We start from the raw sequence: 22,472 nt of genomic DNA, 5'->3' as shown, positions 1-22,472 counted from the left end.
GCCAAAAACAAGTCTGTTCCCCCGCCTCGGCCCCGCCCCAACTCTTAAGCCAAACTGGCTGGAAGAGTTGAAAGATCTCCTTACCTTTCCCAACCAATTCCCCCTTTTTCTCTGCAGTCACAGTCTTCGTAAATTGGGCCCAAACCGTAAACTTTGTTGCTTATACTCAAGACATGTTTATAAGCTAAGATTTCAAAATGCTAAGTTTTTTTAAAAGCTAAGATTTAAATCCTATAATGTTGGACATTACAAATTAATCAGTTGGGAGAAAGGTTGAATAAGGTCTCCTGAAATCCTTCTCCAATCACCTAATTGTGGAAAGGGAGTAATTTTTGAGCCTGGTTGTCAGGTATTAACAATAGCCATTTAGATTTTGTTTCAAAGCAACCTTCCGTCTAAGAAGGAGGTTAAATTATTTACATTTTCCTTTATTGCTTAACAGAATATTAACTGTAGTGATGTCTTTCTTTTATGAGAACATAGTAAGAAACCAATAAGATTTTGATTGTTATTAAGAAGAGTCTCCTTCAAATCGGTTCTTTTGACAAATGTGGTCATAAAACAGAAGGATGGTATGTATGCATGACTTTTTAGAGCACTGAAAAACATTCTGCATTCAGATTCTGTTCCCTTCAGTCAGGAAAACTTGGTTGGAATTCATTGGAAAGTTACACCAGAGAGGAATGTGTATGTCACAAAGTTCTTAGAATATTCCCCATTAAAATTTCACAGATATGTAGAATTTTGAGGCCAAGAAGAATTACTCGCTCTTGCTTTCAGCAAGGCAGGACCCCCTCTTTCCTTCTCCACCTGCCTCCAACTCCCTCCTCCTTTCTCTCTCCCTACTTAATATGGCTTCTTATGTTGATTTCTAAAGCACAGATTTGGCACAAGACATTATCACCAGAAAGACTTAAAACAGAAGCGTGCATGACCATGAGTGGATTTTAAATTAAGAAGCAGTTCAAAGGTGAGCGATAGAAGAGAATACAGAGGGCTATTTTAGAAACATGCGCCTTACTCACATTTTATTATCACCCCCACCCCAACCCTCTGTGTTTGCTGGGAAAAAATTCTTGGCTTCAAGTGGCCATCTGGTTGAGTAGGCCTACAAAGCTGAGATCCGTGAATTAAGCATTATCTCATGTAGTTTTATTTCCATACTGTTATTTCTGTTTCTTGTTCATCCTGGTCAGTTTTTCAGACTGACTGAGTGCGGTATGAAGTTCAAGCGAACACGGAGAATGTTTGCTTAAACCAACGTAACCCACCATCTTCTTGGTCTTAACACTAATACCCTGTTTTCTTTGTTCCTGTAATATTCGTTTAATCTCATAAAGACTTGATGTATTTAAATAAAAAATTACTTGTGGCACCACGATGTTTCTAAATATTGTAAAATACAATGTAATAGAGAGTTTTGGGGAAGGAAAAGAGACTTTTGTAGGCAACTTTATTTTTATTACTTTATTATTATTATTATTATTATTTATTTTGGGGGGGATGGAGTGTCCCTCTGTTGCCCAGGCTGGAGTGCAGTGGTGCCATCGTGGCTCACTGCAACCTCCACCTTCCAGGTTCAAGTGATTCTCCTGTCTCAACCTCCCAAGTAGCTGGGACTGCAGGAGCACACCACCATGCCCAGCTAATTTTTGTATTTTTAGTAGAGGTGGGGTTTTGCCATGTTGGCCAGGCCGATCTTGAACTCCTGACCTCAAGTGATCCACCCACCTCGGCCTCCGTAAGTGCTGGGATTACAAGCATTTTTAAGTCCTTTATTTGGTAGGTGATTGTGAAGTCAGAGGTAACTTAGCAAATAATTCAAAGGGTGCTACTTCCTACCTATTTAGACAAAGTTATTTCATGCCTCTTGACTTAGAAGCCTCCTTAAATTAAACCCTACTCTAAAGCCGTGATAGATTAACTGGCTTTCTATATTAACTTTGGCAACGAAAGTGTATCATCCGAGTGGACTCTGGGATGCTCCCCTTTAGTGACCATTAACATATTTTTATTATGAGTCCTTATGGTCTCTGCCTGATTAAGATTCTGACAGGCTTCTCTTTCCCACAGTAGCAGCAGGAGCTTATCCTTCTGCCTGTTTTAACACCATCGTTTTCTGAAAAGAGTGGAAAGGTAACTTCATTTTATGCAGGTACACATTCAGATGAAAAGCTAAAAGTGATCTTTTAAAACATAATCCCATGTGATTATTAAAATGCTCAGAGACAAAATGTAGGTTCTGTGCGTAGACTGGAAATACACATTGTAGTTTCAGATTCTGACTGTCAAAGACCAACTTTCCATACTCCAGAGAAAACAGCCCCCAAGAGACCAGCACAAGTTTTCCCCATTGTTCAGGGCCAGACGATAAACCATGTGAGATTTCATAACTACCAGACCAGACGCTGGGTCACCATGAGTCAGGGGCAGCCTGACTCTGCCAATATCTACACAACTGAATAAACAGGAGGAGGGAGGGAAAGCCACAGAACATATACACCTGAAGGTAGAGATGTTGCCTGTCCCATCCTGATGTTTCCCCAGAGCCTAGCAGCCCTTGTCACACAGCAGTTGTAAAAAATATGTATATGTGTGTGTGTAGATATAAATGAAAGAGCTTCAGTACACAACAAGCAGGAATAGTGTAGGGACTTCGATGACCCCATAGATAAGGGGTCTTTATTAACAGTGCCATTTTATCCCTTTGTGAGCTTCGCTATCTTGGCCATAAATTTGGGCCATGCCAGTCAAAGCTAAACTTCTTGAAAGTATGATCTCCACGCCTTTACCTCCCATTTACGCAACCTTCTGCAGCCCTCCCAGCCCCGTCACTCCACTGAATGCTCTCACCAAGGTTATTAATAGCCTCCTTTTTGAAACCTCCTCAGCATCTCTGAAACGGCACCCACCTGGTTTCTTCCTGCCTCTCTGGCTTTTTTTTTTTTTTTTTTTTTTTTTTTTTTTTTTTTACAGAGTTTCTCTTCAGCGGCTTGTTCTCTAAATACTAGTGTTCTTCACGGTTTTGTCCTGTGTCCTCTTTCTCTTTTCATCCCCATTCTTCCTTCAACTTCAGTTATCACAGAATCCCAGCAATGCCCAAATCTGTACCTCTCTGGTCAGCTCTAGAGCCCTGTGTCTGACAGTGCACTTGACATCTCCATTTGCCGCACCCGAGACACTTGTCACGCCATGCTGTTTCCTCACAAAGCAGCTCCTCCTCTGTTTTCTGAAGGGAATGCTGGCACCAACCAACTGGCTGCTCAAGCCGGTAACCTGGGCATCCCTGAGACTTCCACCCCGGTCCATTCATATAGTCGCAAGCCCTGATGACTTTCTCTCCTGAGCGTCCCTTGAAACCCTTAGGTAAGAGTGTGGGCACTGGAGCACGACTCTCTGGGTTCACATCCCAACTCTCCCACTCACTAGCTCTGTAACTTTAGGCAAGTTACTTAACCCCTTTGGCCCTCAGTTTCCTCACCTGCAAAATAGAGATCTAGCTCTGGCCTCACAGCGTTGTTGAGAAGATTGAATGAGTTAATTGATATAACTGCTTAGAACAAGGCCTATCCCTTCCAGAGGCTCAGTAAAGAGTAACTATGGGCCCAGCCCAGTGGCTCACACCTGTAGTCCCAGCGCTTTAGGAGGCTGAGGCAGGTGGATCAACTGAGGTCAGGAGTTCAAGATGGCCAATATGGTGAAACCCCATCTCTACTAATAATAAAAAACTAGCCGGGCATGGTGCACGTGCCTGTAATCCCAGCTACTTGGGAGGCTGAAGCAGGAGAATTGCTGAAACCTGGGAGGTGAAGGTTGCAGTGAGCCGACATAGCCCCACTGCACTCCAGCCTGGGTGACAGAGCAAGACTCCGTCTCAGAAAAAAAGAGTAGCTATGATCCCCTCTCCCTCCCCATTCTCTTCCTCCTCCTCCTTTTTCTCTCCACTGTTGCTACCCAATGCTGGTTTTCATCTTATTACATCTAGATTACTATGAAATATTCTCACTTACGTTTTTTACTCTACCACCATCCCCCGCACCCCATCCATTCTCATACTGCAACTGGAGGGATCTTTTTAAAATACAAATCTTTTTTTTTTTTTTTTTTTTTTTTTTAAATACAGACAGGGTCTTGCTCCGTTGCCCGGGTTAGAGTGCAGTGGCATGACCATGGCTCATTGCAGCCTCTAACTCCTGGGCTCAAGCGATCCTCACACCTCAGCCTCCTGAGTGGGTAGGACTCCAGGCATGCGTCACAATACCTGGCTAATTTTCAATTTTGTTTTTAATAGAAACGGGCTTGCTATATTGCCAAGGCTGGTTTCAAACTTCCCGGCTCAAGTGGTGATCACCTCAGGAGACGTGAGCCACTACACCCAGTGAGTTATGATCACACCACTACACTCCAGCCTGGATGGCAGAGCAAGGTCCTATCTCTAAGAAAAAGAATTAACAAATAAATAAAAACACAAGACCAGGCGCGGTGGCTCATGCCTGTAATCCCAGCACTTTGGGAGGCCGAGGCGGGCAGATCACGAGGTCGGGAGATCGAGACCATCCTGGCTAACATGGTGAAACCCCGTCTCTACTAAAAATACAAAAAATTAGCCAGTCCCAACTACTCAGGAGGCTGAGGCAGAAGAATAGCGTGAACCTGGGAGGCGGAGCTTGCAGTGAGCCAAGATTGCGCCACTGCACTCCAGCCTGGGCGACAGAGCAAGACTCCGTCTCAAAATAAATAAATAAATAAAATAAAATAAAAAACACAAATCTAATCATTTACTCCTCAGATTGGAACTTTTCAGTAGTTTTTTATGACTCTTTGAATCATGACGTTCAAGGCCCCACAGGAGCTGGTCCCTGCCTCCCCTGCAGCCCTTCCGGGGCTGTTCCCGCCTCATCTCTGCTCCAGCTGCACTGCTCCCCTCCCGTCTTCCTCATCTGCACCTGCCTCTTCATGCCTGAAGCCTCTGCACCTGCTGTCCTCTCTGTTCTACTTCTCAGCTAGCTCACTCTGTCAAACCCAGTGTCATTGCCTAAGGAAAACCTTACCTGACCCCTCCAGACCAGGTTATGCCTTCCCATAACACCACTCTCAAAGAGCCCCATAGTTCTGCTCCAGAGCCCCTATCACCGTTAGGATTCACTTGCTCAAAGTCAGTCTCATACCCCGGATAACAAGCAACACAGGCCGGGCATAGTGGCTCACACCTGTAATCCCAGTACTTCAGGAGGCTGAGGCGAGTGAATCGCCTGAGGTCAGGAACTCGAGACCAGCCCTGCCAACATGACGAAACCCCGTCTCTACTAAAAATACAAAAATTAGCCAGGCATGGTGGCGGGTGCCTGTAATCCCAGCTACTAGGGAGGCTGAGGCAAGAGAATCGCTTCAACCCGGGAGGCAGAGGTTGCAGTGAGCTGAGATTGGCCATTGGCCTGAGCAACAAACGCAAAACTCTGTCTCAAAAAAAAAAAAAAAGCAATGGTGAGGGTCGTGTCTGCCTTGCTGGTTGCTCTACTCCAGTGCCCAGCACAGTGCCTGGATGAGAATAAGGGTGCAATCACTTAAATCCATTTAAGCAACGAGAGGCCTGTAACTTTGGTCACTGCTCATTTAGCTGGGTTCTCAGGTTTTCCTTTTTGTCATGCTCTAGAACTGATTCAGGTGTCCGTCAATCTAACTCCCTCTGAGTAACCAGGACAAGATCTCTGAAGTGCCTGACGAAGGTGGCTGCATTATTTATGCCTGGAACAGGAGGACTGTCAGGGCATCAGCACCAACACAAGAAGTCCCTTCAGCTTGAAAGGAGCATCTGTGCCTTTCAAACAAGGGACATTAGATGAATACACAAATAAAAGCAATTAGATGAAAATAAATCCAAATGCGGCATCACGACAAAGGACTCTATCACAGCACATTTGTTTATCTTTTCTATGCAGGTCGGGGATTAGGAATCATGTTGCATGACGCAAGGGACAGGCAGAAGTTCTTCAGCGATGTTCAGTATCTGCGGGACATGCAGCATAAGGTGGACTCTGAGTATCAGGTAATTGCAGAAAGCAAGAATGGTCTTCTGCCTTCTCTTCCAGTATTTACAGAGAATTCAGAATACAGCGTCAACATATGATAAGCAGTAAAAGTTTTCTAAAATCCCAAACCCACCGATTAGGTATGTGACTAGCAAAAGCCACTTCACCTCTCTATTTCCTCGTCTGTGAAAAAAAAAAAAAACAGGGATAGCCAGGCGCGGTGGCTCACGCCTGTAATCCCAGCACTTTGGGAGGCCGAGGCGGGTGGATCATGAGGTCAGGAGATTGAGACCATCCTGGCTAACACAGTGAAACCCTGTCTCTACCGAAAATACAAAAAATTAGCCAGGCGTGGTGGCACTGTAGTCCCAACCACTCGGGAGGCTGAGGCAGGAGAATCACTTGAACCCGGGAGGCAGAGGTTGCAGTGAACCGAGATCGATCACGCCACTGCACTTTAGCCTGGGTGACTGAGCGAGACTCCGTCTCAAAAACAAACAAACACAAACAAGGATAATGGTCGTATCCACTTCTAGTATTATCATGAAAATGAAATGAAATCAACACTCTAAAAGTACTTCCCTCAGTGTTCGGCATGGAGCCCTTGTCGACCAGTGGCATTAGGGCTTAAATTTGACAAACCAACTGAGAAGGAAGGAAAAGGTGAAAGAGTTAACTGGTTCGCCCTACCGTTTGTAAAATAACACCGCCTTCTGTTGTCATCCCCACCGGAAGAAAGGTGGTTTGCACATTTTACAGTGAGCTAACTGCCGGTCCCCCTAGTTACAGTGTTTACATGCAACACCAAAACACACAGGGAGCCTGAGGAATCCTGAGGTTGCAGTCAGCCAGAGCTGGCATAGGATAAACTTGCCAGACTGGGTTGTGGGATCCTGAGAGCAGGTAGAAAGTGTCAGTCATCCCGCCGGAGGTGGGACCTCAGCCCTTGCCAATCAAGAAGGCATGTTCTCAGCCTGGGCTGAGAATTGAAAAGCGCTTCTTCCCTGAGGAAAACACAGAACTGCTGTTATCAGTTTTTTCCCCTTCTTAGCAATTTCAAATATAACTAAAGCTCCCAGGTCACCAAGGAAACCAGACCTATCTCAGTAACCTGATTTCACCTGTATAATACGGCTTAGCTTTGGGGCTGGAAATGGAGTCAGCAGTTTCCTCCCACAACGTGCCAACCCACGTATAAGAAGACTAGAAAATCAAGGGCATTTCTGCAAAATAAATAAGAACATAAACATCCACTTGTCGCCCTGGGAGTCTAACTGCTTCTCACAGAGATGCCTCTGCCACCCGGCTCCTGTTTGAAATTGTCTCCAGAACAGGCACATAAGAAAAAGTCAATCTTACAGTTTTACGGTCCCCTTGAAGAAAATCACACAATGGTGTGGCTTTGAGCCATTGCCGTTTTATTTTCTAATCTCCACTGGACTTTCAACACTGCCTTTTCATTCATTCATTCAGCCAATATCTATTCGGTGCCTACGATGTGCTGAACAAAGCCTCTGTTCTCCCGGAGTTCTTATTCTAGGAGTAAGAGGGGAAAGGGCTTACACAAGTAGACATGTGTAAGGTAGTTTCAATTATCGACAAATACAGTGAGGAAAATAGAACAGGTTAAGGGGTTGGAGGCGGTGCTCCGTTAGAAGCAGGGGAGGTCTCTTTGAGGAAATGACACTTGACTGTTGAGGTGAATTATGGGAAAGATCCCACCAGAGCTTCCCAAGTGGAAGGACAGTCAGTGCAAAGGCCCTGAGGCAGGAACCAGCCTGGAGGAAGCCAAAGGCAGCCAGAGGGGCTAGAACACATGAACCCAGGGAAAGTGCAGAAGCGCCACACTGCATCTCACTGAGCATAGCTTGGCATTTAGATTTTATTCCTTTTGTGTTTTTTTTGTTTTTTTTTTTTTTTGAACAGAGTTTTGCTCTTGTTGCCCAGGCTGGAGTGCAGTGGCGGGATCTTGGCTCACTGCAACCTCTGCCTCCCAGGTTCAAGCAATTCTCCTTCCTCCGCCTCCCAAGTAGCTGGGATTACAGGCATGCGCCACCACACCCGGCTAATTTTGTATTTTTAGTAGAGACAGGGTTTCTCCATGTTGGTCAGGCTGGTCTCAAACTCCCGACTTCAGGTGATCGACCCACCTTGGCCTCCCAAAGTGCTAGGATTACAGGCATGAGCCACTGCGCCCGACCCAATTTTATTCTTACCACTGTGAGAATTACTGGATGGTTAAGCGGTGGAATAGTATGATCTGATTTATGTTGTATTAAGGGTAACTCTGGCTGCTGTATGGGGAAAGGACCAGAAGGGGCAAGAGAAAAAGCAGGAAAACTTGTAAGGAAGCTATGATAGAAATTCAGGAGAGAGATTCTGGTGACTTGGCCCGGGGTGGTAGGAGTGGAGGTGGTGAGAAGTGGCCTGGCCCAGGAAGTGGAAGCAGAACAGACATCTTGCTGATAGATGGAGAGGCGGAGTGAGGGAAAGAAAAGAATGAAGGATGACTCACGTCAACACATTTACTTGTCCGTCAGCTCCCTCTGTTATCATCACGATTTTAAACCTTTTCACTCTTTTCAAACCTCCAACCCCCATAGTTTCAACAAAGAACTCCCTGCCCGGTTTCACACACTCAAATGAAACAAAATGAAGACCCCAAGGCCGGCAGGTGAGAACCCACTCAGCCGCCTCCCCTTCACTCCAAGCCACACACCATCTAGTCCCCACATCTTGGAGGAGGAAGTGACCCTCTTACTGCTGGTACCCAGCCTGAGATCCTGATTTGAGGCCCTCTGCTCTCCAGCCCCTGCCATCCACAGGCCTCTCCTTGGTAGCTTTGACATTTCCTTTCTTGTTGGCTCAGTCCACGAACGTGCTGAAGTGTCTCCCATCTTAAGAACAAAAGAGCAAAGCTTTCTGTAGACGTCATGTCTTTCTCTAGCTGCAGCACTGGCTCCTTCCTGCCTCATCCCAGATGTCCCAAGTAGCCAGCTCCATTTCAGTCTCTGCTTCCTGCCCTTCCATGGATTCCCTGGCCTGCTGCAGCCTGACCATCACCTCCCCTCCCCTTTCCTGAAACTCTTATGCTAATGTCAGTAACCAAATTCACCGGGCTCCTTCTCAGTCTTTTTTTCTGCGGTCTTATCTACCTTTGATGTTATTACTCCTTTCTTCTTGAACATGACTCTTTGGCTTTCTTTTCTTTTCTTTTCTTTTCTTTTCTTTCTTTCTTTTCTTTCTCTCTTTCTCTCTCTCTCTGTTTCTTTCTTTCTTTCTTTTTTTAATATTTCCCAGGCTGGTCTCAAACTCCTGGCCTCAGGTCTCAAACTCCTGCCTCAGCCTCCCAAAGTGCTGGGCTTATAGGCATGAGCCTCCGTGCCCAGTCTCCTTTGGCTCTCTGATGGCACACTCTCCTGACTTTCTTCCTGTTTCTCTCACTTTCTTCTCCATTTTCTTTTCTATGTACTCTTCATCTCCCTGGCTCTCAAATGTTAATTTCCCCAGGGTTCCATTCTCAGCCCAATTTTTTTCTAGTTCACAAGGTCACTGTGACTCATCTCATTCTCTGCTATGGTTCAACCACCACTTTATACTAAGACTTGTAATTCTGGGTCTCCCCAGAGCATCAGAGTCATATGTGTATTTGCTAGTTGGCTATGTCTACCTAGATGTCACACAGGCATCTGAAATCAAATATATCCATGGTTGTACCCCCATGTCCATCCCCCTGCTGCCCCTCCTATCATCTAAGCCTTCCCTGGCTCTTCCTCTCCCTCCTCATCCCCATCCCACCAGTTACCAAGTCCTGCCAAGTGTACCTAAGAACTCACGCACTTGTGCCTTCCTTTTCACACTGTTGCCACCCCATGGTTCCAACCTCCCTGATTTCTGTCCAAGACCATTATAATATCCTTATAACTGGCCTCCTAGCCTCCAGTCCTGCCATCTGTCAGACTGTTTCCTTGAAACCTATCTAAAATCTAAATGTGGCAATGCCATTGGAATATAGGATACCCCTCTGTGCTTTCCCTCTCTTAAAGGCAGGCTCAAGACCCAGAACCTAAGCAAGACCAACCTACACTTCACCACTTTGCCAACTTCTTCCCTCTTCTTCACTTTGCTCCCCTGGGCAAAGGTGGTGAGGATCATAGTTTTAATTTAGAACTAAAGGGAATCTCTGTGCTCATACACATAGTAGCCGTTTTTAAAAGCAACTTTACTGGCTGGGTGCGATGGCTCATGCCTATAATCCCAGCACTTTGGGAGGCCGAGGCAGGCAGATCACGAGGTCAGGAGTTTGAGACCAGCCTGGCCAACATGGTGAAACCCTGTCTCTATTAAAAATACAAAAAATTACCTGAGTGTGGTAGCAGGCGCCTGTATTCCTAGCTACTCAGGAGGCTGAGGCAGGAGAAGCACTTGAACCCAGGAGGCAGAGGTTGCAGTGAGCCGAGATCACACCACTGCACTCCAGCCTGGTGACAAAATGAGACTTCATCTTAAAAAAAAAAAAAAAAAACACTTGATTGTGTTATAATTTATATATCAACCGGACACAGTGGCTCATGCCTGTAATCCCAGAACTTTGGGAGGCCGAGGTGGGTGGATCACGAGGTCAGGAGTTCAAGACCAGCCTCGCCAACAAGGTGAAACCCCGTGTCTACTAAAAATACAAAAAATTAACTGGGCATGGTAGCAGACACCTGTAATTCTAGCTACTCAGGAGGTTGAGGCAGGAGAATCGCTTGAGCCCGGGAGGCAGAGGTTACAGTGAGCTGTGATAGCCCCACTGTACTCCAGCCTGGGCAACAAGAGCGAAACTCCATCTTTAAAAAAAAAAAATGTATATATCATAAAATTCAACCTGTTTTAAGTGTACAGTTTAATTACTTTTAGTAAATTTACCAAGTTTGCAGCCATAACTATCACCTGGCTTTAGAATATTTCCACCACTCTAGTACTGCAGCACTCTTTTCATGCTTCCTGCACAGAGCTTATGAAACTGCATTGCAAATTGTCTTTTTTTTCCTCTCTCTTTTTTTTGAGACATGGTCTCGCTCTGTTGCCCAGGTCGGGGTGCAGTGGTGCAATCACAATTGACTGCAGCCTCAACCTCCCAGCCTCAAGTTTTCCTCCCACCCCAGCCTCCTGAGTGGCTGGGACCACAAGTATGTGCCACCACCCAGTTAAATGTTTTGTATTTTTATAGAGACACGGAGGTCTCACTGTGTTGGCCAGGCTAGTATCAAACTCCTGGGCTCAAGTGATCCACCCACCTTGGCCTCTCAAAGTGCTGGGATTATAGGCGTGAGCCACCACACCCGGCTGCACATTGTCTTCTGTGTGACATCCTCTCAACCTGGACCACGACTTCTTAAGGGCAGGGGCTGAGTCTCCCTCTTCAATGCTGAACCAATTGCCTTGACATTCATGAAAGCCCGTGTTGCCTAACTTGGTTACTAACTAAGCTTGTCAAACTTAGAGCCAGCTGACTTGTGACTGTTCCTAAAAGTCAAATCCACTCTCATTGACCATTTTCAAAACCACTTACCACAAGGTCTGCAAAAAATAAATATGGTTGTCTGTAAGATGTTCTAAATATCATTGAAGTAAGTAAATGGCAACCCACAGTAACTACTTTGCAGGGAGCAGCATTTTTTTTTTTTTAGTTATATTATTAATCTACCCCTTGCCTTGTTCCAGAAAGAATTTAAAGTAGTGGTTTAAGAATCAACTGCATGATGTAGACCAGGCACAGTGGCTCATGCCTGTAATCCCAGCACTTTGGGAGGCAGAGGCGGGTGGATCATTTGAGGCCAGGAGTTTGAGATCAGCCTGGCCAAATGGTGAAACCCTGTCTCTACTAAAAATACAAAAATTAGCTGGATGTGGTGGTACACACCTGTAATTCAGCTACTCAGGAGACCGAGGCAGGAGAATAGCTGAACTCAGGAGGCGGAGGTTGTGGTGAGCCGAGATGATGCCACTGCACTCCAGCCTCAGTGACATAGTAAGACTCTGTCTAAAAAAAAAAACAAAAACGGATCAGTTGCATGATGTTAGTGACCTCTCAATAACTCAGCCCATAGACCGCCCATGTGTATTTAGATAATTCGCTATGGTAACTTTGTGGCGGGTGGATATTGGCACTCTGGATCATCAGTGAGTTTGGCCAGTTACTTCCTATGGAAATCCCAGCTTTCACTCCAGGTCCAGTGTGACCAGGGATTCCCCATTTCAGGGCGTACAAATAGTGTAAGACCTAATAACTAGACATGAATCCCAAATCATATGCATATGGCATGTGTGCCTTCCTGTACTCGACTCACCTTTAATAAACTGGCTCCAACTGAAGGCTTTAGAAACCTCTTGTGTAAACCATTCCTGCTACAGCCTACAATATGCTAAGTGTTGGTGTGCACCAAATTCTCAGTGCCTTTGCAGGTCTGTGTGCTAGCAGCAAGAGATGAGGGCTGAACTCACCCTGAGTTATTTTGATACTACTCCTTTCAGTGGTTGGGTGGGACCCTTTTGAGAAAACAAGAGGAAATAAACATCTATTTGGCGTATTGCATGCTATTTCAGAATCTGGTAACTAGTATATAATTATATGCCATCTCAGAATTTGGCTCTATTGCTTCAAGGATTTTCATGCTGTCTAGCTTTTTTTTTTTTTTTTTTTAAATCAAATTTGTTTATGTAACTGGAGGCAGAATTTAGCCATTAATGTCCACTGGAAAACTGAAGGCAAAGATTACACTTAGCATTTCAGAATGATTTTTGATAATCTATTAAATATGTTCAAATTGGTTTCATTTCATGTCACTTATTCACCTTGATTCTTTCAAGTACAAATCAAACAACTAAATGTCTCAATATACATGTGTTCAAGGACATGATAGGTGACTTCATAGCAGGTGGCGAGGATTTGCAGTTGTCCACTCAGGGAGCTGGAATAGGGATAAGTCAACTTTTCTTCCCATAGGGACAGAGGTGGGGGATTCTCCTCCTGGCTCACCTTTGAGGTGTGTGTTGCTTTACTCTTCACAGCCAAAACAGGAAAACAAAAACAAAAACAAAAACTAGCTGGAGGGGAATACCATCTCAAACTGTTTTTATGCCTTTGATTTCTTGACCTCTTAAAATTAATGAACTTTAATAATGTCACCGAGGACAATTAAAATGCCAGACTCTGGGATATACAAGTCAGATCACAAGAACAACAACAAAAAGGAACCAACTGAAGGAAGTGGCAACTCCCACTTCTCAAAGTGCGTCCTGAGATAGAGGAACAGATGCCATTCTGGCCAGAGATGTAAAGTCGGGTCGTGGTTCTGATGGCTTTATACCAGAATTATGAGGCTGGGAAGTGTTCCTGGGGCACATGGCTTCTGAAGTCACATAATGACTAGAGTGATCAGATTGATAATGAAAGAAACAAAAGGAACTTTGAGCACAACTGTGTACTCAGAGAGCTGTAATGCCGAAGAGAAGCAGTTTCATTGTGACCCTGAATGACTGAGAGCAGGAACTGCTCATTTGGCTGGCTGGAGTTTAGGAAACAGATCTCTACTTACAGGGCAGAAAAACAAGGATGAACCTCAGGACTAGACAGAAAGATTCTCTCTTCTTCTGTGACCAACATCAGAGTCATATACTTTGGCAAAGGCTGACTTTAGAAACAGTAATAGAAGTAAACCAGGAAATGGGATTGAGAACAGCAATTAAAAGGCTGTGGCAGCTGCTGGTGGTGATGGGAGTGGCAGTGGTGGTGGGAGTGATGGGGGTGGGGAGGTGAGATGGGTGGTGGGGGTTGGGGAGTGATGTGGGGATGTTGGTGGTGGTGGTGGTGGTGGTGATGTTTGTGGTGGTGGTGGTGATGTTTGTGGTGGTGGTGGTGATGGAGATGTGATGGAAATAGTAGTGATGTGATGGTGGTGGTGGTGATGGAGGTGGTGGTGGTGGTAGTGATGGTTATGGTGGTGATGGAGGTGGTGGTGGTGGTGGCAGTGGTGGTGGTGGTGATGGACGTGGTGGTGGTGGCGGTGGTGGTGGTGGTGGTGGTGATGGTAATGGAGGTGGTGGTGGTGAGGGTGGTGAGGATGGTGGAGGTGGTGGTGGTCATGGTGTGGTCATGGAGGTGATGGTGGTCGTGGTGGTGGTGGTGGTGATGGTGGTGGTGATGGAGGTGGTTGTGGTGATGGTTGTGGTGGTGGTGATGGAGGTGGTGGTGGTGATGGTTGTGGTGGTGGTGATGGAGGTGGTGGTGGTGATAGAGGTGGTGGTGGTGGTCATGGAGGTGGTGGTGATGGAGGTGGTGGTGGTGATAGAGGTGGTGGTGGTGGTGATGGAGGTGGTGGTGGTGATGGAGGTGGTGGTCGTGGTGGTGATGGAGGTGTTGGTGGTGGTGATGGAGGTGGTGATGGTGATAGAGGTGGTGGTGGTGGTAGTGGTGGTCATGGTGGTGGTGGTGATGGAGGTGGTGGTGGTGATGGTGATGGAGGTGGTGGTGGTGATGGTTGTGGTGGTGGTGGTGGTGATAGAGGTGGTGGTGGTGGTCATGGAGGTGGTGGTGATGGAGGTGGTGGTGGTGATAGAGGTGGTGGTGGTGGTGATGGAGGTGGTGGTGGTGATGGAGGTGGTGGTCGTGGTGGTGATGGAGGTGTTGGTGGTGGTGATGGAGGTGGTGATGGTGATAGAGGTGGTGGTGGTGGTCATGGAGGTGGTGGTGATGGAGGTGGTGGTGGTGATAGAGGTGGTGGTGGTGGTGATGGAGGTGGTGGTCGTGGTGGTGATGGAGGTGGTGGTGGTGGTGATGGAGGTGTTGGTGGTGGTGATGGAGGTGGTGATGGTGATGGAGGTGGTGGTGGTGATGGAGGTGGTGGTCGTGGTGGTGGTGGTGATGGAGGTGGTGGTGGTGATGGAGGTGGTGGTGGTGATGGTTGTGGTGGTCATGGAGGTGATGGTGGTTGTGGTGGTGGTGGTGGTGGTTGTGATGGAGGTAGTGGTGGTGATGGTTGTGGTGGTGATGGTGGTGGTGGTGATGGAGGTGGTGGTGGTGATGGTGATGGAGGTGGTGGTGGTGATGGAGGTGGTGGTGGTCGTGGTGGTGATGGAGGTGATGGTGGTCGTGGTGGTGGTGGTGGTGGTGATGGTTGTGGTGGTCATGGAGGTGGTGGTGGTCATGGAGGTGATGGTGGTCATGGTGGCGGTGGTGGTGGTGATGGAGGTGGTGGTGGTGGTGATGGTTGTGGTGGTCATGGAGGTGATGGTGGTCGTGGTGGTGGTGATGGAGGTGGAGATGGTGATGGTGGTGATGGTTGTGGTGGTCATGGAGGTGATGGTGGTCATGGTGGTGGTGGTGGTGGTGGTGATGGAGGTGATGGAGGAGGTGGTGGTGATGGTGGTGGTGATGGAGGTGGTGGTGGTTGATGGAGGTGGTGGTGGGTGGTGATGGTTGTGGTGGTGATGGACGTGGTGGTGGTGGCAGTGATGGAGGTGATGGAGGTGGTGGTGGTGATGGGAGGTGGTGGTGGTTGATGGAGGTGGTGGTGGCGGGTGGTGATGGTTGTGGTGGTGATGGATGTGGTGGTGGTGGTGGTGGTGATGGAGATGGTTATGGAAATGGTAGTGGTGGTGGTGGTGGTGGTGGTGGTGATGGTGATGGTGATGGTGGTGGTAGGCACCTTTGATTGAACTGTCCCCACGGGCCAGCCACTATTAACATATCACCAACTGTATACCTTGTTGATGTTAACTTGTCAACAATCTGCAGCTTCCTCTTACAGATGAGGAAAGCAAGAATCAATGGCATTAGTCAGCTCGCCCAAGGTCACGACGTTAGAAAGTGGCAGAGCTGGGGATTGTCATGTTTACCAGGATTGAGTTACAGTGAGTCACAAAACCCACGTCATCCCCACAGACATTGATGCACATTCCGCATTTTGCCCCCACAGTGGTACCTTCTGCACAGAAGGCAGCCCAACTACGTATGCTGCAGTCAGGGGGACGCACTGTGGGGTGGGGGTCAACACCAATGGAAGAGGGAAGGAAGAGGCCCTGATTCTCCCCAGAAGGAAAAAGTAAAAAGTTACCTGAAGCCTTCAATTTCAAGACTGCCCTCGGCCAGTTTTGCCACATGATCAGAGACTTATTTATAGCCATCCGAATCCTGACACGTGCAATTGAAAGGGGAGAATGTTTTTAAAGTCCAGGGTAAGGGAAGCCACTGGTGGTTTTGAATTACAAATCCATTCCTCTCCTGACCCATGGATGCTGTCCTCTCCTGCCCAGTCACCTTAGGCTCCCCCAGCCCACTCCACACAAAAACAACATCAACAGCTGACAAAAAATCATGTACAATTACAAATACAAAGAAAAGCAGCCCTGGCAGGGGATAAGGCAAGGTTCTTGCTGCTTCTACAACTGTAAGTCTGGATATTTGCTCTGCCCCGTGTTCTTTCTCAGCAAAGCTATAACTTTGAGAGGATTGATGTTTGATTTACACAGAAAGATTGCTTGGCTCTGTCAAGATAAAAGTTTAAGTACCTGCCTTGCCACTGGTTTGTTCTGCTCCTCTGTAAGAAGAGGAACAAGGAACTAGAGGGAAAAAATTTTTTTTTCAACTTTGCAAACCAATCTATTCCTCCTTCCCTTTTGGTAAAGAAATATTTAAGTCGTATGCATTCTTGGAGAGAATTTTCAAAAAACACTCAGCCCACAAGAATTCTGTTCATCCCACAAAATCTGCCTTGGTCTTGCGTGCATTTGCTAACACTGCCTCCTCCACTTTCAGCCCATCAGCATTTTCTTCTTTTGCCTTCAATACCAGTAGGTTAGGACCGCACAGACATCTGCCCCTTTCGGAAACAGCGCTCCACACCAGTGCTCTTTCCAAACACAGACTCCCATTTGAAGTCCTTGTAAAAGGATTAGAACAAAAAAGGCACGTATTTAACTGAACTTCGTTACGTTCTCCAGCAATTCCCTTTAGCTTTACCTGGGTTTCTCTATGATTGGCTGTTTTTTGTTTTGTTTAACTTATTTATTATGGTTACTGTCTAGTGTTCTTTGGTATTTCTTGCTGAAATTATTAAAACAAACAGCATCCAGTGTTTATTATGACGACTTACTATCTATGTGGCATAGTTTTTGAAAATAAGATTAACTGTGGGACAGGATGTTATCCCTTCCCAAGCAAGCTGGAGTGAAACTGCATCTTTCTGCCCAGAATCTAGGATTCCACTTCCTGCAGGTGACCACTTGGCTGCTGTGATGAGCCCGGAGGCTAGGGCGTCACCTGCAATTCAGATGTAAAACTCCGTGTGAATAACCCAATTCGGAGGAGTAAAAGTTTTGTTAGTATCGGTTCATTTCTATTCTTAACCTTACAGCATAATGTCAGGCTTACGCATGGCGTGAAATTCTGGTAAGTCCTACTACATCACGGAAGGGGATGCTTTTTCTAACAGAGGGCGTGAAATGTGCTGAAGGAATCTTTCCTTTCTCAATCCAGCCAGGAAGGGCAGTTGTCAGGCCTAGTATAGAAACAATATTTTTGGTCTTTACTTCAAATTTGTTTTCTATGACAGTGGATAATTTGGCCCTGGCATGGCAAAGTTGAATTGGGCTACTGGATCTGCAAATATAGAAATACTCCAAAAAAGTTTTACTGGGCCAGGTGCACTTTGGGAGGCTGAGGCAGGTGGATCACCTGAGGTCAGGAGTTCAAGACCAGCCTGGCCAACATGGCAAAACCCTGTCTCTACTAAAAATACAAAAATTGGCTGGGCATGGTGGCGTGCTCCTGTAGTCCCAGCTACTCAGGAGGCTGAGGCAGGATAATCGCTTGAACCCAGGGGCGGAGGTTGCAGTGAGCCAAGATCGTGCCACTGCACTGCAGCCTGGGTGACAGAGTAAGACTCCATCCTGGGGGAAAAAAAACCTCTTTTACTATTTTGAGGTATTTAAAATCAGTTGAAATTTCCTTAGTACATGATATCCTTGGGTTTGTTCAGTCCTAGTACTATAGGAGAAATATTTTAGTACCAGATTTTAATTTTGTTAAGAAAAATGGGGAATTATTTTCATTGGTAATTTTATTTTTCTTATTTTGCACTTAGGGATTGATATTTTCCTCCAAAGCAAAAATGCAATTCAACTAAAATTATTATTGATTTTTTGAGACAGAATCTTGCTCTGTCACCCAGGCTGGAATGCAGTGGCACTATCTTGGCTCACTGCAACCTCTGCCTCCCAGGTTCAAGCAATTCTCGTGCCTCGGCCTCCTGAGTAGCTGGGATTACAGGCATATGCCACCGCAACTAATTTTTATATTTTTAGTAGAAACGGGGTTTCACCATGTTGGCCAGGCTGGTCTTGAACTCCTGGCCTCAAGTGATCCACCTGCCTTGGCCTCCCAAAGTGCTGGGATTATAGGCATGAGCCACTGGGCACCGGGCCAGCTGCAGTTCAGCTAAAATTAAATGCTGGATGGTGGGGGATTCAAATATAAGAAGTTGTCCTTACTCTCAGGGTTCTCAATGATCAGCAGGAGAAACAGGCTCAAAACCACAAACAAGTACCTACAATAGGAAAAAAATATGTATAATTCAAGCTTAAATTAATATGCATTGCAACTCTGACAGTTAATTCAGCCTGGAGAAGAGAAGGCAGCGGAAACTAAAGAGAAGCGAGGCCACAGCAGCAGGCTATTAGTACATCAGGCGGTTTTGCCAAGAGAGCTTCTAACGGAGGAGATTCCAAGTGCAGGGAATAGCACATGCTCTGACATTGACAATTCTCATCCCACAACTAGGGTGTCATCTCCAGGGTCACAGTATAGTGGAGGTAGGAAGAGGGAGGGGCCATGAAGAGAATGAGACCAGAAAGAGAAATTCGCAAGATGTAACAGGTGCCCTCCTTGAGAAGGCAACAGTTGGGTACATTCTTGACAAAATGCCTCTCAGTATGTTTATCGTTTGAATTCATTAAAGCAATGGCTAATACGTCTGACCTAGCGCTTTAAGCAAAGGGAAGAGTGATACCTGGTCTTTATACTTGGTGAGAGGTATTTGATGAACACCTGGAGATGCATACCATTCATTTCATGCTCCTCACCATTGGAATTAAGCATAAAGTTACCCAAGCTTGCCATGGTCCTAAGACAGACAGTTTTTTGTTGTTCTTCAGGCTTGTCTGAGACGACAGGAATATAGAAGAGACCCAAATGAGAAGAAACGTGATCAGTTTTGGGGGCAAGAGACAAGTTTTGAGAGATCCCGGTTTTCTAGCAGGTCATCTTCCAAACAGGTATGAAGAATTCTGGGAGACAGTCTCCTGGGGCTGCTGCTGCTGCTGGTGGTGGTGGGGTGTGTGTGCGCGTGCGTGCGTGTGTGCGTGCGTGCGTGTGTGTGATTTAGGAAAAAGCCAACTCAAAAAGGAGATGCTGCAGAATCCCAAAGGTCAGGGCAGGGAGAGCCAGGGGCAGGAAGGAGCCCAGGGCTGGGAACTCCCTTCCTTGGGACACCACCCCTGTGGCTCCCAGCTCTGCAGTCTTCACGTCTCACTATGGTTGGGCCTCACTCCTCTTTCCTGTAGATAAAGGTCCTGAAACAGATGGTCTATAAGACACCATCCAGATGAGAAGCACCGCAACTCTTTAAGATTTGGAGGCACTGGGCCTTCTGAAGCACAGCGTCATCTCTGTGGCATATGGTCTAACTTGATGCAAGATTGGGCCTAGTTTTTATTTCTGATGAAGGAAGAGAGTAAAATGTGGTAATAACTATATCATGTAATAATTGGAAATTGTTTAAATATTTTTGCCTAGAATGATATAACAATATGATGATAATAACAATATGATAATATGATTAATAATAGTATCATTGTAATAGTAATTAAGCGGTTACCATTATTTCAGTGCTTGCAACATTCCAGGCACTATGTGAAGCACTTTATACATATTAGCTTATTTAATTCTTATAAATGTATATATCTATCACCTCTCCTTATCAATCTATCTGTCTATCTGTCTATCCATCCATCTATCCATCTTTGCCCCACTTTACAGATGAGAAAACTGGGCCTTACAGAAATTGCAAAACTTTACCTAAGATTTCACAGCCAGTGTGGTAGAGATTCCATTCTAGGCAGTCTGACCCCAGAGAAGGTGCTCCGATTCGCTAAGCTCTAGGATCGTATTTTCATGTTTAAGATCTTATCTAAGAATTTTACTTATCCTATGTAAGAGCGCAATACCACAAGCTGTATTCAACACTGATTGTTAGCATGGTGAATTGATTTAAGATGAGTAATATGCCTTTTATGAATTCCTATTTAATATTTAATGCCTGAAATATACTCTACAGGAGGGACTCCCTCTGTCCTACCAGTGGTGTGGATTCTGAGATAGATCCTGAATACACGATATCAATCAAGTTCTTGTTGAGAATTCTTTTTTAATCTAAGATGTTCACACTGTGGTTATTTAACGTTCAAAGGACACCTTAAAAACATCCGTGATTGATGTTTATAGAAGCAGATGTATCCCTGGGAGAGAGATATGCTCTCTATTAAGGAATATAAAATCACACAATAAAATATTTCACCTAGAGTCTGAAGGTGAAACAGACTCTCTCACAATATTGGCAGTACCAAGAACACGTTGCCTGGATCGTTTCCTGTTAGTCAAAGACTAAATATAATGCCTGCTGCTGATTAAACTTATGGAGTGAGATTAATGCAAAAATTAAATCTAGTTTGGCTAGAACAACACATTTTTAGCATTAAGATAAATTCTCACATTTTTACACTCAGAAATAAGATCAAGGATAGATAAGAAAATATAATTTAAGTCAAACAGTAGCACGCAGCAGTCTTCCCAGATTGGAATTGCTAAACAAGTGGGCAGCTGGGTTCCTCTGCAGGGAACTTTCATGCAGAGGCTCATGTGCATAGTCACGGCCATTTTATGTGCAATACTCATGCATCTGGGATATTCAGGATTTGAAATTTTATGTTCCTTTTCACACTTAAGCTTATGGGACAAGCTGGTGTCAGATTCCTATAGTTTTCTTCTTCCTGCTATACAAATTGTGCATTCTTTAAACCATCATTGCAAAACACTCACACCACTTCTGAAAAAGGCCATGGTCGTATACATAAAAGTAATTCTGTGAAATAGCTTCTATAGTACAGTTTATATGGATCTTATTTCCCAATAATTTTATTATTCACCCCTACCCAATACAACATTTTTTTTTAATTATACTTTAAGTTCTAGGGTACATGTGCACAACGTGCAGGTTTGTTACATAGGTATACATGTGCCGTGTTGGTTTGCTGCACTCATTAACTTGTCATCTACATTAGGTATTTCTCCTAATGCTATCCCTCCCCCAGCCCCCCACCAAGTGACATGCCCCGGTGTGTGATGTTCCCCACCCCGTGTCCATGTGTTCTCATTGTTCAATTCCCACCTATGAGTAAGAACATGCAGTGTTTGGTTTTCTGTTCCTGTGTTAGTTTGCTGAGAATGATGGTTTCCATCTTCATCCATGTCCCTGCAAAGGACATGAACTCATCATTTTTTATGGCTGCATGGTATTCCATGGTTTATATGTGCCACATTTTCTTAATTCAGTCTGTCATTGATGGATATTTGGGTTGGTTCCAAGTCTTTGCTATTGTGAATAGTGCCGCAATAAACATACATGTGCATGTGTCTTTATAGTAGCATGATTTATGATCCTTTGGGTATATACCCAGTAATGGGATTGCTGGGTCAAATATTTCTAGTTCTAGATCCTTGAGGAATCGCCACACTGTCTTCAGTTCAACTATGGTGGAACTAGTTTACACTCCCGCCAACCATGTAAAAGTCTTCCTATTTCTCCACTTCCTCTCTAGCATCTGTTGTTTCCTGACATTTTAATGATCGCCATTCTAACTGGTGCGAGATGGTATCTCATTGTGTTTTTGATTTGCATTTCTCTGATGACCAGTGATGATGAGCATTTTTTCATGTGTCTGTTGGCTGCATAGATGTCTTCTTTTGAAAAGTGTCTGTTCATATCCTTTGCCCCCTTTTTGATGGGGTGGTTTCTTTTTTTTCTGGTAGATTTGTTTAAGTTCTTTGTAGATTCTGGATATTAGCCCTTTGTCAGATGGGTAGATTGCAAAAATTTTCTCCCATTCTGTAGGTTGCCTCTTCACTCTGATGGTAGTTTATTTTGCTATGCAGAAGCTCTTTAGTTTAATTAGATCCCATTTGTCTATTTTGGCTTTTGTTGCCACTGCTTTTGGTGTTTTAGTCATGAAGTCCTCGCCCATGCCTATGTCCTGAATGGTATTGCCTAGATTTTCTTCTAGGATTTTTATGGTTTTAGGTCTAACATTTAAGTCTTTAATCCATCTTGAATTAATTTTTACCTA

The 22,472-nt window shown here is 45.2% G+C and overlaps 1 protein-coding gene across 8 annotated transcripts in view; it reads left to right on the top strand.

Moving 5' to 3' along the window:
- Nucleotides 1–22,472, top strand: part of MARCHF10 (membrane associated ring-CH-type finger 10) — a 270,175-nt gene that overhangs the window by 159,367 nt on the left and 88,336 nt on the right. For 4 of the 8 annotated variants that reach the window (XM_077972360.1, XM_028836640.2, XM_077972359.1 and 1 more), the window contains exons 2-3: nucleotides 5,940–6,046; nucleotides 19,227–19,346. In XM_077972360.1, the coding sequence (XP_077828486.1) occupies nucleotides 5,957–6,046; nucleotides 19,227–19,346 (210 nt within the window). In that variant the 5' untranslated portion in view covers nucleotides 5,940–5,956. Of the gene's footprint in view, nucleotides 1–759; nucleotides 971–2,076; nucleotides 2,156–2,361; nucleotides 2,510–5,939; nucleotides 6,047–19,226; nucleotides 19,347–22,472 lie in introns of those variants that run through there. The other 4 variants (XM_077972363.1, XM_077972362.1, XM_077972365.1 and 1 more) reach the window with 3 other exon arrangements.

Source organism: Macaca mulatta, chromosome 16 (assembly GCF_049350105.2).
Source record: "Macaca mulatta isolate MMU2019108-1 chromosome 16, T2T-MMU8v2.0, whole genome shotgun sequence".
NCBI classification, from domain to species: domain Eukaryota; kingdom Metazoa; phylum Chordata; class Mammalia; order Primates; family Cercopithecidae; genus Macaca; species Macaca mulatta.
The sequence above is the reverse complement of the archived record's forward strand: the minus strand, read 5'-3'. Positions and strand labels throughout refer to the sequence as shown.